Here is a 14,061-nt window from a genome sequence, read left to right on the forward strand (position 1 = left end):
ATGACTGGAATAGCATTCGGACGCTTTGATGATTCTTTCAGTTTGAGCTCAATCAAGGCCTATATTGCTGAGTTTATCTCAACCTTGCTTTTTGTTTTTGCTGGTGTTGGTTCAGCCATAGCCTATGGTTAGTTTTCTCTGCTTTACAAGAGAATTGAACCTAATATCTCTCTCAACATAAAACAATCCTTAAAAATAAATGAAAAGTGATGAAACAAAGAGTATTTATTTATTTATTGTTTTTAGTTGTTGCCATGCAGAAGTTTACATAACATTATGAAATCATACTGCTTACTTATTTTCAACATGTGTCTGATTTTTCTTTCTCTTTAATTGCAGCTAAGTTGACATCAGATGCAGCTCTTGATCCTGCTGGGTTAGTAGCAGTTGCAGTTTGCCACGGTTTTGCTCTCTTCGTTGCTGTTTCTGTTGGTGCCAACATTTCTGGTGGCCATGTCAACCCTGCTGTGACTTTTGGATTGGCTCTTGGTGGCCAGATCACCATCCTCACTGGTATCTTCTACTGGATTGCACAGCTTCTTGGCTCCATTGTAGCATGTTTTCTTCTCCAGTTTGTCACTGGAGGCTTGGTAAGTTTAAACTGAACCCATCTATATGATTCCATCACTTGTGGGATCAACATGGTTAAATGGAAAATCTCTTCCTTGCACCACAAGTTTCTTGCATAAACCAAGGGCGCATATGCCTTTTCGCTATCCATCGTACTATTATAGGAACCATACAGTTACCTAATTCTTTTGGTTATTACCAACCGGCGTTCGAAGTTCTAAGGCTCCACTGATCCGGTTTTGGGTTTGAGCCTCTCCAGCCTTCTCAGAAATTGCGATTTTTGGGAATCGAACTAACTATCTTTTGAGCGGATCAAATCTTGGGATCTAGCTGGAACGCCACTGAACCAAAAACTCTTGGGTAGTTACTTAAGTCTTTAGTATAAACCCTTAATTTTAGTTTGAACCATGACATTCAACTAGTAAGTAGCTTGAAAATCCAATGACCAAATTTCATTGATAACGAGTAAGACGGGGCATAATATAAATGTAAATAAAATACCCTCCATTAATTTAATACTACATAATAAAAAAAAGTCCAATAACAGAAAAATATCATAATATTGAGTTCATTTTTGTTAAGATTATAAACTGAAGTGGTGTTATTTTCTTGCCAGACAATTCCCATTCACAGTGTGGCATCCGGAGTTGGAGTTTTTGAAGGGGTTGTTACTGAGATCATCATAACATTTGGTTTGGTTTACACTGTGTATGCTACAGCAGCTGACCCCAAGAAAGGATCATTGGGGACAATTGCACCCATTGCAATAGGTTTCATTGTTGGTGCAAACATCTTGGCAGCAGGGCCTTTCTCTGGAGGGTCAATGAACCCAGCACGCTCCTTTGGCCCTGCAGTTGTTAGTGGTAACTTCCATGACAACTGGATCTATTGGATTGGACCTCTCATTGGTGGTGGTTTGGCTGGCCTTATCTATGGCAATGTGTTCATGCGCTCTGACCATGCACCTCTTTCCACTGAATTTTGATTTTATTTGAGATTATTACCTATAAGTAGTAATTCATGTTCCTCTATAATAAAAAGGAGGAAAAACAACTCTTGCTTTTCTTTCTTTTGTATCTCTTTCTCTTTTCTTTTCTTTTCTTCTAGGCTTTCTATGTTTTTACTTTAATTGTAAAGCGTGCGAGAGTCAATCGTTGTTGGGTGAAAAATTCAAGAGGTTGGTGGTGTGCAGAAGTGTTTTATTATATCTAAAGGTTTACTTTTCTGGGTTCACTTAATTTGAATGCCATAAGGACTAGTGTGCCACTGCCATTAATTACTATGTAGAAGTTGAGACCCTTATAACACTGCAAATTGCTGACATAGATCAAGAAAATGAAAGTGGTCACGATTAAAGCAGATACATTGAAAAACCCGTAACTTAGAATTATTTTGAAATTGTCCATGGGAATAATGGTTTAGTGACTTGGTGCAATGGAAGAGTTAATGCAAAATGTCAATAATTAGCTGTTCAATAATACCATATAGAAGACTGAAAAATGCAAAAAAAGTGGCAGGCAGTGCTTAGAAATGGGAATCCAAGGACTTTATGTTCAATAATACCATCATAGAGATATACCCTGTTGGCTGGCCCTTAGTCTCTTACATGACTCGGTGAACATTCTGTAGGGACAAGTTATCAGTATTAGGCAAGGAACAATGATCAAAGAAAAAAAATGATTGTGCTTGTAATCAGAAGATTCAATGAGAAGTCGCAAATCACAAGTTAGAAGCTTGTCTTGGCATATAAGAAAGTTATACACACATTGAAATCATTCATAAGTTGTGACAGAATCAACGAGCAAATATTATGGTTAAAAAGATGAAATTCATTGATCATAACAAATCTTGGATATTGAATAGTGTGAGGTAGGAAGTAAGCAAGATCAGTTATGTTAACAAGAAAGCTCACAAAATCAACAATAAAAATCCAACCCCTTCCCCCACCTCCTCCCCCTCTTCTCCCGAAAAATAGAATAAAATAATTGAAAATTTAAAAAAATAAAATAAAATAAAAATTTCTATATATATTCACACCAAACCAATACATTAGTGTTTCTCGTGTATGACTAATATTTCTATTATTATAAGGATAATTTTATGTTTTATTACACATACAAAATATGGAACCTATATTTTTTTTTTCTCTTTCTTCAATTTATATTGTCCCATGTGAGCTTCACACACATAAAAATATGTGTAAAAAATAAAATTATCGCAATAATGACAGTTAATTAAGAAGACATATATGGGCTTTGGACAATATTTGGGCCTCTCGAAGGCAAGGCCCGTTATTGAGTATCCAACAGTCCATCTTGATGGAGTGAGTCTAATAAGCTTTTTTCCTTTTTCCTTTTTTGGAGATAGAGTCTAATAAGCTTTTAGATAAGCTTTGTTATTCTGGTTGGAGTCAGGTGTTGGTGTTCATAAGCGATGGCTTCTTCTTGTCTCAACCAAAACACTACTTTTCTTAAACCCCACATTCAGCCCCCCTCCGCCACCGCCACGCGCTGGGGCTATGTTCGGGTGCGGTGCGGTGGACCACGTTCCCAGCGTGGACCTCTGGTGAAAGGTCGAATCCTTAGCATTGAAGCCATCCAAGCCATCCAAACCCTAAAACGCCTCCACCGAACCAACCCACCGAACCTCTCCCAACTCCTCTCCAACACCCTCACGCGCCTCTTAAAAAAAGACCTCGTTGCTACCCTGCATGAGCTCCTACGCCAGCAAAACTGCACCCTCGCCGTTCGCGTCTTCTCAACCCTTCGATCTGAATACGGCGCTGACTTATCCCTCTACGCCGAGATGTTGCAGGCCTTATCCACCAGCGGCATGTTGGAGGATGTGGACCGTATGATCCTCGAATTGGAGGATGGGAATGGGATCCAGTGTGATGATCCTAAGGGACTTGTGAAGTTGATCAAGGCCGTCGTTGAAGCTCGGAGAAGAGAATCAACGGTCAGGATTTACGAGTTGATGAAGAGTAATGGGTGGGCCACAGTTGTTGAGCCCGATGAGTATGTGGTTAAGGTTTTGGTTAATGGGCTCAAGAGTTTTGGGGAAGAGGCTCTTGCGGAAGAGCTTCAAAATGAATCCAACAAGTTTTTTAGGGCCAAATTTGACCCCTTCAGGATTCAATGAAATTTGTAAAATTTTGATTTTTTTTTTTTATATAATTATTCAATAGCTATTTAGTATTATGTTGGGACTACACTCTCTTTTTTTTCTTTTTTTTTTTCAAACTCAATATTTAAATTAATGTAGAAAAATAAATAAAACTCAAATCTAAGTTTCCTTTTCTTATTTTATAAATTGCGTATTATAAACTTGTCTCCTTTTATCAACCTTTTTTTGTTGGTTTAGAATATTTTGAACTTGGCTTTTATCAACCTTTTAGATTACGAGATACATGGTACAACACTAGATACAAAATCTGCCAAGAGGATTCAGTAACAAGTGTATAGAGCAAAATATTTTTCTTATTTTGAGAATATTAAAGAATTTCTCATGAAATTAATATGAAATCTAGATTGTTACAGATTACAATGTATTGCATCAAGTCATGAATGACACGCAAATATTTCTGTTTTTCTGTTTAATTGAATTCTCGGTTTACCTTAGCTTTAAACATACATTTGATTTTGTGTAATCATGTTTTATGATCAATAGCCAATAGGTAGAGTGATAATTTTCATTCTCTTATTTTATATTAAAATTGTGACGGTTAATTTATGAATGAATAATTTTGCAATTTTGCAATTTTTTTTATTAATATTATGATTGATTGAAATCTTATAAGATCCATTCTTTGTGTGCATTTTACCCTAAATAGAAGGGCAAACATTCGCTCTTAAAATAAGAGAAAAATTACCCTGTGTATAATTTCTTATTTCTTATACCAAGTATTATAAAAAGCAAACCAAAAAATGGGCTGGTAAACCTTTGGTGAGTATTTATATTGGTTCAAGTGATTAAATTAGTCCAAAACCATGTTAAAACCGAAAAATATAATAAGATTTTATGAAATTGGAGACATAATAAGATCATGGTCTCAAAAAGTAAACGGACATCTACCGTCTAATTTTAAGAAAATTAATCACATTTTTGGTCTATCTATGCTATTTTAATCTCTCAATATTTTTTTATTCGAATTTAATTCCCTAATTATAATAAATTGCAGTTTTTCTCTGCTTAAAATCCAAATACTCATTTCGTACTTAAAATAACTTAGGGTTTGAGATGAATTTGATAAATTATTTGAATGGTTTAGAATCTGAAAATTTAGTGGAAAATTAAAGGATTTTGCAAGACGCAAGGTTAAAATTTTCAAGCAATTTTTTTTTTTACCGAGGGAGGTTATAGTTACTATTTTTTTTTCTTATTACTAAATCTTAATCGTTGATCTCTATCAATTTAACAATTGTAATTTATTGCATCATATTTATTAATTAATTATAAATATCCAATAAATTATAACTGTTAGATTGACAAAAATTAACAATTAAAATTTGATAGTCAAAAATAGTAAATATAATCTTTCTCTTTTTTATTCGGGTGAAATTAAATTTTTGATTGGTAGGTTTTGAGTGGAAAAGAATTTAAAATAATTTAAACGGTTCATTTTGTGTATATTTTGGGTAAAAGAAATAAAATTTATAATGTTTTTAAGTAAAAAAATAAAAAATGACGATAATGAAAAAATAAAAAATAAAATAAAATGAAGAGATGAAATGCAACATTGCCTTGAACCGCTTTGTGAACAGTATTAGAACTAATCTCCGAACAGAGGTGGTGGATGGACAGAGAAAACCCACCAACTTCTTCTTCTTCATCTTCTTCATCTTCTTCATCATCATCATCATCAACGGCTATGAGTAGTAGCAGTAGTCTCCCTCCACAAGATGCTTGGACTCTCACTTGCCACAACTTGCTCCCTCGCTGGGAATCTTTTTCCCTCTCTCATCAGGTCCTTTCCACTACCATTCAATCTTCTATTTTGTAAATTAGGGTTTTCCCACCTTTTCTTAATTCATCTTCATAACCTTATTTCCTTATTGATTGATTATTGTTTGTTGGGCCTTTTTTTTTTTTTTTTTTTGGAAGAACCTTTCCCCTAATGATAAAAAAAAAAATTAATATATTTTTTGTTTCATGGGCTGGATTTTTATGGAAGAAATTTTCGTTCCATATGGAGCTTACCAGAGATACGTGCTGAATTTCTGCAAGCTTCAAGGAGATAAATAGTTTAATGACATAAAAATATGATTTTTTATTTTCAAATTGAAGATTGAGTATCAAGTTGCATGATGCATAGTGTGTTTCCTAATCTGCTTTCCCCTGTACTTTTGTTGTTATTATTATTGTTTTATTTTGATATTGCAATAACATTGCTGATTAAATTATTATCCGTGTGGGATTTTCTGCAGTCAATGATCCCAATCTCTATATCAAGAGTTAACCAAGTTGATGCAGGAAGACTGGACGTTGAAATGTCAGCCATGTTGAAGGAACAATTGGTTAAAGTGTTCTCTTTAATGAAGGTACGGTTATGGCTTAACTTTGATATTGTGTAAAATGAATGTCTATGATAATTTGACTACCAATTTGGAAATGCTATGAAAGTCTTTCAAATTCTTTTACATTTTTTGGGATTAGCCAGGAATGTTATTTCAGTATGAAGCGGAGCTTGATGCCTTCCTTGAGTTTCTTATTTGGCGGTTCTCAATTTGGGTGGATAAACCAACTCCAGGCATTGCTCTCATGAACCTGAGATACAGAGATGAGCGAGCACTGGAATCAAGAGATAAAGGTAGGAAGGTCTGATTCTTATCTGTCTGTTGCGCTATTTAGCTAAGTAGGTCTTTGATGTTGTGAGATGGTTCTGAAGTCTAATTGACTATTTGGTAAGTTGCAAGGGTTAAATACAGAGAATGAACTCTGTGGAACACACCTGCTATCGCCATTGTTACCAGCATTATTAGTGATTGTTCCCTGAAATAAGTGTAATTGATGACATCCTGTCGATGCTTTTGAATAAGAAATTTTAATGCACACATGTTCAAACTTGTGTTTCTAGTCTTTGTTTTGTAATTTCTCTCAGACTGACCTTAAATATAAGCATAATATATGATTATTTGTACTCTGCATCATGGTCATATAGCACTCAGCGAAAAGTTTTGAATTACATAATTTTATGAGGTATTTCCATGCTTTAACAAAACAATAACGTAGAGGAAAAAATTTACAATTTTTTTGGTGATCCATATGCTTTGATTTGAGTGTTGTTCATCCTTGTACTATGTTCATCTAAATAATCTTAATTTCTCATTCTTCTGTGGTACATTCCACTCAGTCAGAACTGGTCTGGAGGGACCTGGACTCACCGTTGCTCAGAAGATTTGGTATTGTCTTGCCACTGTTGGCGGTCAGTATATCTGGGCTCGCTTACAATCCTTCTCTGCTTTTCGTAGATGGGGTGATACTGAGCAGGTATTATTTTTGAGTTGGCCTTTTTAAGCCCTATGCGTCCAACTTGCAAGCCTATAGGCAAGTGTGGATTGAAGCGAACTCTAATTTGACTTCTTTTTTCCCCTCCTTTTCAGAGACCATTGGCACGACGTTTATGGATCTTGTTACAACGGATAGAAGGAATTTACAGAGCTGCTTCATTTGGAAATCTGTTGATTTTTCTTTGCACGGGAAGGTGATTCTTTTCAACAGCCAGACAATTCACACAACCCACTTTGTTTCTTCAGTTTTTGTCCTTTGAAATATTTCCTTTTTATCTTTTTTATATTTTTCAAACATATAATTGGTTTCATTTAGTTTGATTGACCTGCTCTATAAAACTTATCTTCTTTTTGTGTGCTATTGTCAAGCAGATATCGTAATCTTATTGAAAGAGCCTTACGAGCAAGGCTTGTATATGGGAGCCCAAATATGAATCGTGCTGTTAGCTTCGAGTATATGAATCGACAATTAGTTTGGAATGAATTCTCGGTACTTTTCCCCCTCTTTGTCAACTTTCTTTGTTCTAGTTTGCAGAATCTGATGGGTTAAATGATATCTTTCTTTTATTTACTATTTAAGACAAATGAATATGAAAGTGGGGGTATCTGACTGAATGCAACTTACTAGATCAAGAGGGTAAAATACTTTTCTTTTTTGTATGACTTCGATTTTATTTGCGTTAAAAGACAAATGAATATGAAAGTGGGTATACCTGACTGAATGCAACTTACTAAATCAAGAGGGTATAATACTTTTCCTTTTTGTATGACTTCGATTTTATTTGCATTAAAAGACAAAAAAGTGGGTGTACCTTACTGAATGCAACTTGCTAGGTCAAGAGGGTAAAATACTTTTCCTTTTTGAAATTTTTATGACATAGGTTTTATTTGCATTAAGGTCTTCTTATGTTGGGCACTAGTCTTGGTATGCATTGTTTTCCATCTTCTGCTTAGAATGATGGGAAGTGCGTTATTCTTGGCTATTCATTTTCCATTTAATATGAGGTTCTTGAAGTGTGCTGTTACCTGTGTAACTTGATTTATTGATTAAATTAATTAATCCAAGTTAAAACATAAGTATTCCTGTTACTAAAAATGTTTGCTGCGTCCTCAGAGTCAGAGATACTGGGTTTGTTTGAATTCTGTTGTCAAAAGTAGTTTTTAAATTTTTAGAACCAAAAAACTGTTTGATAATGCCTGTTCTGTAAAAGTTCTAAAAATTATAACTGTTTTTTAGTTTTTAGAATCAAATTTAGAGAACATATTTCTATTGTTTCTGTTTTGTGTTTTGACTTTTAACTTTCAAAACAAAAAAAAATACAGAAAGTACTTATTTCATTGACTACTCTACAAAACAATTTTAAGGAGAAAAAAAGAAGAAGCAAAACACAATCAAACAGGCCCACTATTAGTTGTTTTCGATATTAATTTTATGACATAAGGAACAGCTGGATGCGCCCCGCCGGATTTTATGACAATTGAATTTGCAAGAATGTTTCACTTCTGATTTTGTAATGCTTTGGAGCTAAATTATGTCTGGTTATGATGGCAGGAAATGCTGTTATTGCTTCTTCCTCTTCTTAATTCATCTTCTGTGAAAAATCTCCTTCGACCTTTTTCTAAGGATAAATCATCAAGTTCAGCCGAAGATGGCACTGCATGTCCCATTTGCCAGGCTACACCAACCATTCCTTTTGTTGCTCTACCTTGTCAGCACAGGTGCATCTCTAGATATGTACTCTCATCTCTCTTTATTTTATGCTGGTAGAATCTTTTTACTGGACACCCCTTTTGATAATTTGGAAGCACTTATAGCTATGGAATATTTGTAGATCTCAACTTTATGTATACATGCTTCAAATTGAGCTGGTTTTCATTAGAGAAGGGCTAAGCAATGCTTTAAAATTTGTTTCTGTTAGATATTGTTACTACTGTCTTCGGACACGATGTGCTGCTGCCCCATCATTTAGGTGTTCAAGGTGCAATGAACCAGTTGTTGCTATGCAAAGGCATGGTGGTGTCCCCTCGGAATGATTGTTACTAAGAGAGAAGTAAATAATTTTAGGCTTAGGGAGCATTTAATCTATATATAGAATTAGCATATAATACACTGCCTAGCATTGTGGTGGTATTTTTTTTTTTTTTCCCTTTATTTTGTTTCTCCCTTATTATTCACATTTAATTTGGAAAAACAAATCAAATTTCTTCGCTGCATCACTCACTCGATTGAGTGGGATGTATTCTATCTCTCAATGTATCATTTAAGAAAATTATTTTCATTACTCCTGGGACTGAAGACTGAGTACATTATTTATTATAGTTAAAAAAATTTTATTTATTTAATGTTATATGAATTTCATTATTTTATCTATTTCTTTGTGATTAATGTTATATGAATTGTACTTTTGGTTAAAGAGTGCCAATTATCATTCAGTGACGTCTCGTACATATCTTTGCTTTCTATATTTAGTCATTAGTTGAAGTTCAAACTCGTATGTATTGTCTTTCCATATCGAACATTAATTCTCTTAGAAAATTAAAAGCTAAGCTATTGATGAAGGCTCATGACGTTATATACAATGTTCAATAAATACAAGAAATTGAGCGTTTGGTAGACGAGAAAATTTTTTTTATCCAAGAATCTCGATTTTCAGAAATATGATTTTTACATTCAGTTTACGATAATATCCGAAAATTTAAAATTTAGAAAAAATTATTTTTCCGGGAATCTTAAGAAAAGTCATGTACCAAACGGTTCTATTTATGATGTTTTGGAAAAATAAACACCATATAGCCATTTTGCTATGGATTGATTTTTGTTTTTTGGATTTAATATAAGGGTTTAGATCATTGTCAGTTTAAATTGTTTCATACGTTATTATTTAATTATGCGTTACTAAATTATTAATAAGATGCTAATAAGATTTTCATAATGATCTTCATCTCCCATTTTAATCTACAACATAGATCTAAGGATGTGGAAAGCTGAGCTCAATTAATTGGATTGTCTTTTCCAATAAAAGGTTGTATCAAGAATCATTTGACTAGGATGTATTTTTGACTGAGAAATCACCTGATCATAGCAAAATGTGCACTTCTATTGTTCAAGTAATTTTTCTTTCGTTTTGAGGGAGTACCGTATTCATGTTTTTTTTTTTTTTTGAAAGGAAATTTTTATTTTCATTTAACATCTTTATTTTTATTTTCATCTAGGACCCAATTTCAAATTTGTCGGGAGTTATCACACGTGAACAAAAAAAAAGAGAAAACAAGAAACAAAAAATCAACAATCGGTCAAACTCAGTCTCAACCCCTTTTTCAACTTTTTCTTTATCATTTTTGTTGTTTCCTGTATGATTATGCAAAAGATCACAATTGAATAAAAAGGGATTGATAGATATCACTTAGCTTATCGTCTGATTATTATTGAATATTCTTGAGTGGAAGACCAATGGTCAAAACGAATCCATCTCATCCAATTCTTATCTCATCTTTGTAATGATCAGTCGTATATAACATGTGCTATGTTGAATTCACAACCTTTTAATTAAAGATTCGTTTTTTTGCAGTTATTACAGATAAATTAACTGCAGTAAGCTTAATACGACATTGTTTTGGGATGAAAATCATAGTATTTTTATAATTTTAATTTATTTCATAGTTATTATCGTTTTTATAATTATAATTATTTAATTTTTCAATCTTAAAATGACATCATTTCGAGAGTAAATACAAATAATTTATTTACAGTAACTGCAGAAATATTTTTCTGTTAATTAAAAGGTAAAAAAGAAGGGAAAAATATTTCTGCAGATGCTTATCTGCATTTATTCCCAAAACGACGTCGTTTTGATATTGAAATCTTAAAAAATTATAAACATAAAGACTATTATAACCCTGAAATAAATTAAAATTACAAAAATACCATGATTTCTGCCCCAAAACGACGTCGTATTGAACTTACTGCAGATAATTTATCTGCAGTAACTGCAGAAAAAGCGAACCAAAAGGAATTGACATGAGACCAACATTTTCTTTTTCTTTTGCATATATTAGGCTATCATCTTTCCTTTTCATTGATTCTCACGTGATGGAAAAAAAAAAAAAAAAAAAAAAAAACTTGTTCTGAGAAAGATGCCAAATGGATTTAAACACTTTGACCATCAGAAAAGCTAGCTGAACAATACCTGAGCGATTTCCGTACGCAACATATAATTTGAGAGTTAATAACAATAACACATTTATCTTAAATTAATTGGAGTGATAATTTATGGATCCAAATGAAAAGCAATGAAAGATTGCGGGAAAAAAAGGAAAAATAAAAAAGAAAATCAAAATATAGATAAGGAAAAAATTAAATAATAAAAATAAGAATAGATAAATAAAAGAAAAAATAAAATAGAGAGGAAATAAATTAAATAACCAAATAAAGAAATGAAGGGGAAATATAAGGAAAAATAACTAAATAGAAACTTTCTGAAACATATATAGAAAAAGGGAATAACATCTATCATTTTAAAGGATATAAGCTTATATCATTTTAGATCATAATCGTTGATTTTCGTCCATCAACGGTTATAATTTATTGGATCAAAATTATTAATTAATTAATAATAAATTTGGCCCATTAAGTTTGACCCAATAAATTATAACTGTTGATGGACGGAAATCAACGTTTAGAATCTAAAATGATATAAGCTTATATCCTTTAAAAAAATAGATGTTTTTTCCATAGAAAAAATGAGTCTATTCCTTCACAATACTGATAATTTTCCTCTCATCCATCTTAAGACACATTATTTGTCAATCTAATTCTCATTTTATTAAGCCTTATTTTGCTCAATCTTTTTCTCTTTTTTGTGTCAAACTCGTGATAACAAATTTTTATTCTCATGAAAGTATATAGGGATCTTTCTATTATATGCTTAAAGAATCTTAATCTATGTCTAATTTGAGTGGAACAACTAGGGGTGAAAGTGGACTGGGCTGGGCCAAGCTTTGCCCCGAAAAGCTCAAGCCTACGTCAAATTTTTTTAATTTGGTCTGGTCCAAACCTAGTAGGAGTCTAACTATTAGTCTGGCTTGGTTCGTTTATAAAAAAATAAATAGCCTAGCCTAACCCGTTAGCCTGTTAATTTTTAACTTCCAAGCAGAACCATGAAACAACTTTACAAAATACTCAAATTCTGTTGCTAAACCAAAAATCATAATTTCAACGTCCAAACAGAATCATGAATCACAACAAACGCATCATGTTGCTTGTAATAAGTATAATCTCTCCCAAAAACCTTTTAATATATTCATAAATACAATGTAACATGTTAAGATGTTGGTTCCTCCTACATAAGAAATAAAGTCATATTTCTATTAAAATATAATCAAATATAATTAAGTTATAAATAATTGTAATTGATTAAATTTAAATTTTTTTTTTTCAAGGCATACTTATTATATTATATTTTATTTAAAATAAATAGTACAATATAGGCCAGCCTGCAGCTTATAGGCCAGACCTTGTGAAAGTGAGCCTACGGCCTTTTTATTAAACAAACTTTTTCAAAGCCCAAGCCCCGGCCTATTTTACAAAGTATACTAGATCAAGTCTGACCTGATGTAGGCCGAGCCGTAGATCCCTGTAGGCCGGGCCGGCCCAGTTTCACCCCTAGCAACAACTAATAATTTGATCTTTACTTGTTAAAATATTTAGTAGTATACTCAACAAAATAAACACAAGGAAAATTATTTGTCCTTTTAAATGACATAACTTGTGTCATTTTACTCTCACAAAAAGTTGGAACTCACATCTTTATTTTTTCTATCCACTCTCTCTTCATAATGATTTATTTTTTTCTCTCACTTAAAATGACATAACTTTAAATCATTTAAAATGACACACATTCATCCTATAAACATAATATCTAATGGTTTTCGACGAAATCATCCCAACCATGCGGCATAAGGATTGCAAATTGGACCTAGCTTGCACATGTTGTCATCCATATTGAGCGACAAATTATAACAGAAAGTTTTGGTGACTGAATTATTTTACTTTTAGTATAAATTACTTTTGGTAAAAATCTTGGTATTAATATTTCTCATATTGTATAAAATAATTTGGAGTCCATAATTTTTTTTTCTCTCTTACATGGCCCCACAAGATCGAATCTCTGATCAACTAATATAAAAAAATAAGCAATATATATCCATACTTAAATTTGCGTCATTTATCTCTATTGATGAGGGTAGAATCATATTCACTCATTGACTCGATCGGTTTATAATACAGTAAACTTAGAAAGAAAGAAAGAAAAAAAAAACATTTATGTCGATTCTCACTTGTTATTTTCGTAATTGATATTGTACATTTTACTGATGGTACTAGTTCTTCAATTAGAATCTTCAACATGTTTCATGATTTAAGTTTGAAAAATGCTAAATGATTTATATAAATAAATTTTGTGAACCGCTTTATGAACAGAAATAAAAAATAATAAACATTTATTATGTATTTTCAATTAATTCTTAATTTTTTTAATCAATTTCCCTCATGAAACATAATTATTAGACACTACAATAGTTTTCTTACAAAAACTTTTTCACTAAACATTTGTATATATTGTAGATATATACAACTGAGCATTTATTAGAATTCTATCAATTTCTTCTTTTGGTCTTCTTATTCTAATCAGCCACTTAGATTCAGTAGTTTGTTTGTTAAATTGAATTATTGCTCCTGAGAATAAATAAAGTATCTGACATTGATCTCAATACTATTATGCCCTACATCTACCCCAACCCTAGCCCCAAAACAATCCCAAGGTGCAACCCCAAATTAAGGAAATAAGTCTCAGTAACCATTAATTTATTGCCTCAAAACATTGCCTACCACCTTTTGCGTTCCACTTTATAATAAAAAGGAATACTGAATAAATGAAAGAAAAAAGAAAAGAAAGAAAAAGCAACATATGCAAAGTTTCTCCAC

The 14,061-nt window shown here is 32.4% G+C and overlaps 3 protein-coding genes across 3 annotated transcripts; all 3 read left to right on the forward strand.

Moving 5' to 3' along the window:
- Positions 1 to 1,556, forward strand: LOC133310598 (aquaporin TIP2-1-like). Its single transcript, XM_061511560.1, has 3 exons — positions 1 to 127; positions 340 to 590; positions 1,187 to 1,556. The coding sequence occupies exons 1-3, from the start codon at positions 1 to 3 to the stop codon at positions 1,553 to 1,555; spliced, it is 747 nt and encodes a 248-aa protein (XP_061367544.1). The 3' UTR covers position 1,556.
- Positions 1,557 to 2,951: 1,395 nt separating this feature from the next.
- LOC133310597 (protein THYLAKOID ASSEMBLY 8, chloroplastic) lies at positions 2,952 to 3,781 on the forward strand. Its single transcript, XM_061511559.1, has one exon. It carries the CDS (start codon positions 3,004 to 3,006, stop codon positions 3,709 to 3,711), a length of 708 nt encoding a protein of 235 aa, XP_061367543.1. The 5' UTR covers positions 2,952 to 3,003; the 3' UTR covers positions 3,712 to 3,781.
- A 1,567-nt stretch (positions 3,782 to 5,348) lies between these two features.
- On the forward strand, positions 5,349 to 9,376 carry LOC133310589 (peroxisome biogenesis protein 2-like). The gene is made up of 8 exons (XM_061511548.1): positions 5,349 to 5,536; positions 5,997 to 6,110; positions 6,226 to 6,379; positions 6,923 to 7,059; positions 7,173 to 7,273; positions 7,452 to 7,569; positions 8,632 to 8,798; positions 8,999 to 9,376. Exons 1-8 carry the CDS (start codon positions 5,366 to 5,368, stop codon positions 9,111 to 9,113), a joined length of 1,077 nt encoding a protein of 358 aa, XP_061367532.1. The 5' UTR covers positions 5,349 to 5,365; the 3' UTR covers positions 9,114 to 9,376.
- Positions 9,377 to 14,061: the final 4,685 nt, after the last annotated feature.

This window comes from Gastrolobium bilobum, unplaced genomic scaffold (genome assembly GCF_033153095.1).
Source record: "Gastrolobium bilobum isolate Gb01-03AN ecotype WA unplaced genomic scaffold, APGP_CSIRO_Gbil_v1 utg9634, whole genome shotgun sequence".
Lineage (NCBI taxonomy): Eukaryota > Viridiplantae > Streptophyta > Magnoliopsida > Fabales > Fabaceae > Gastrolobium > Gastrolobium bilobum.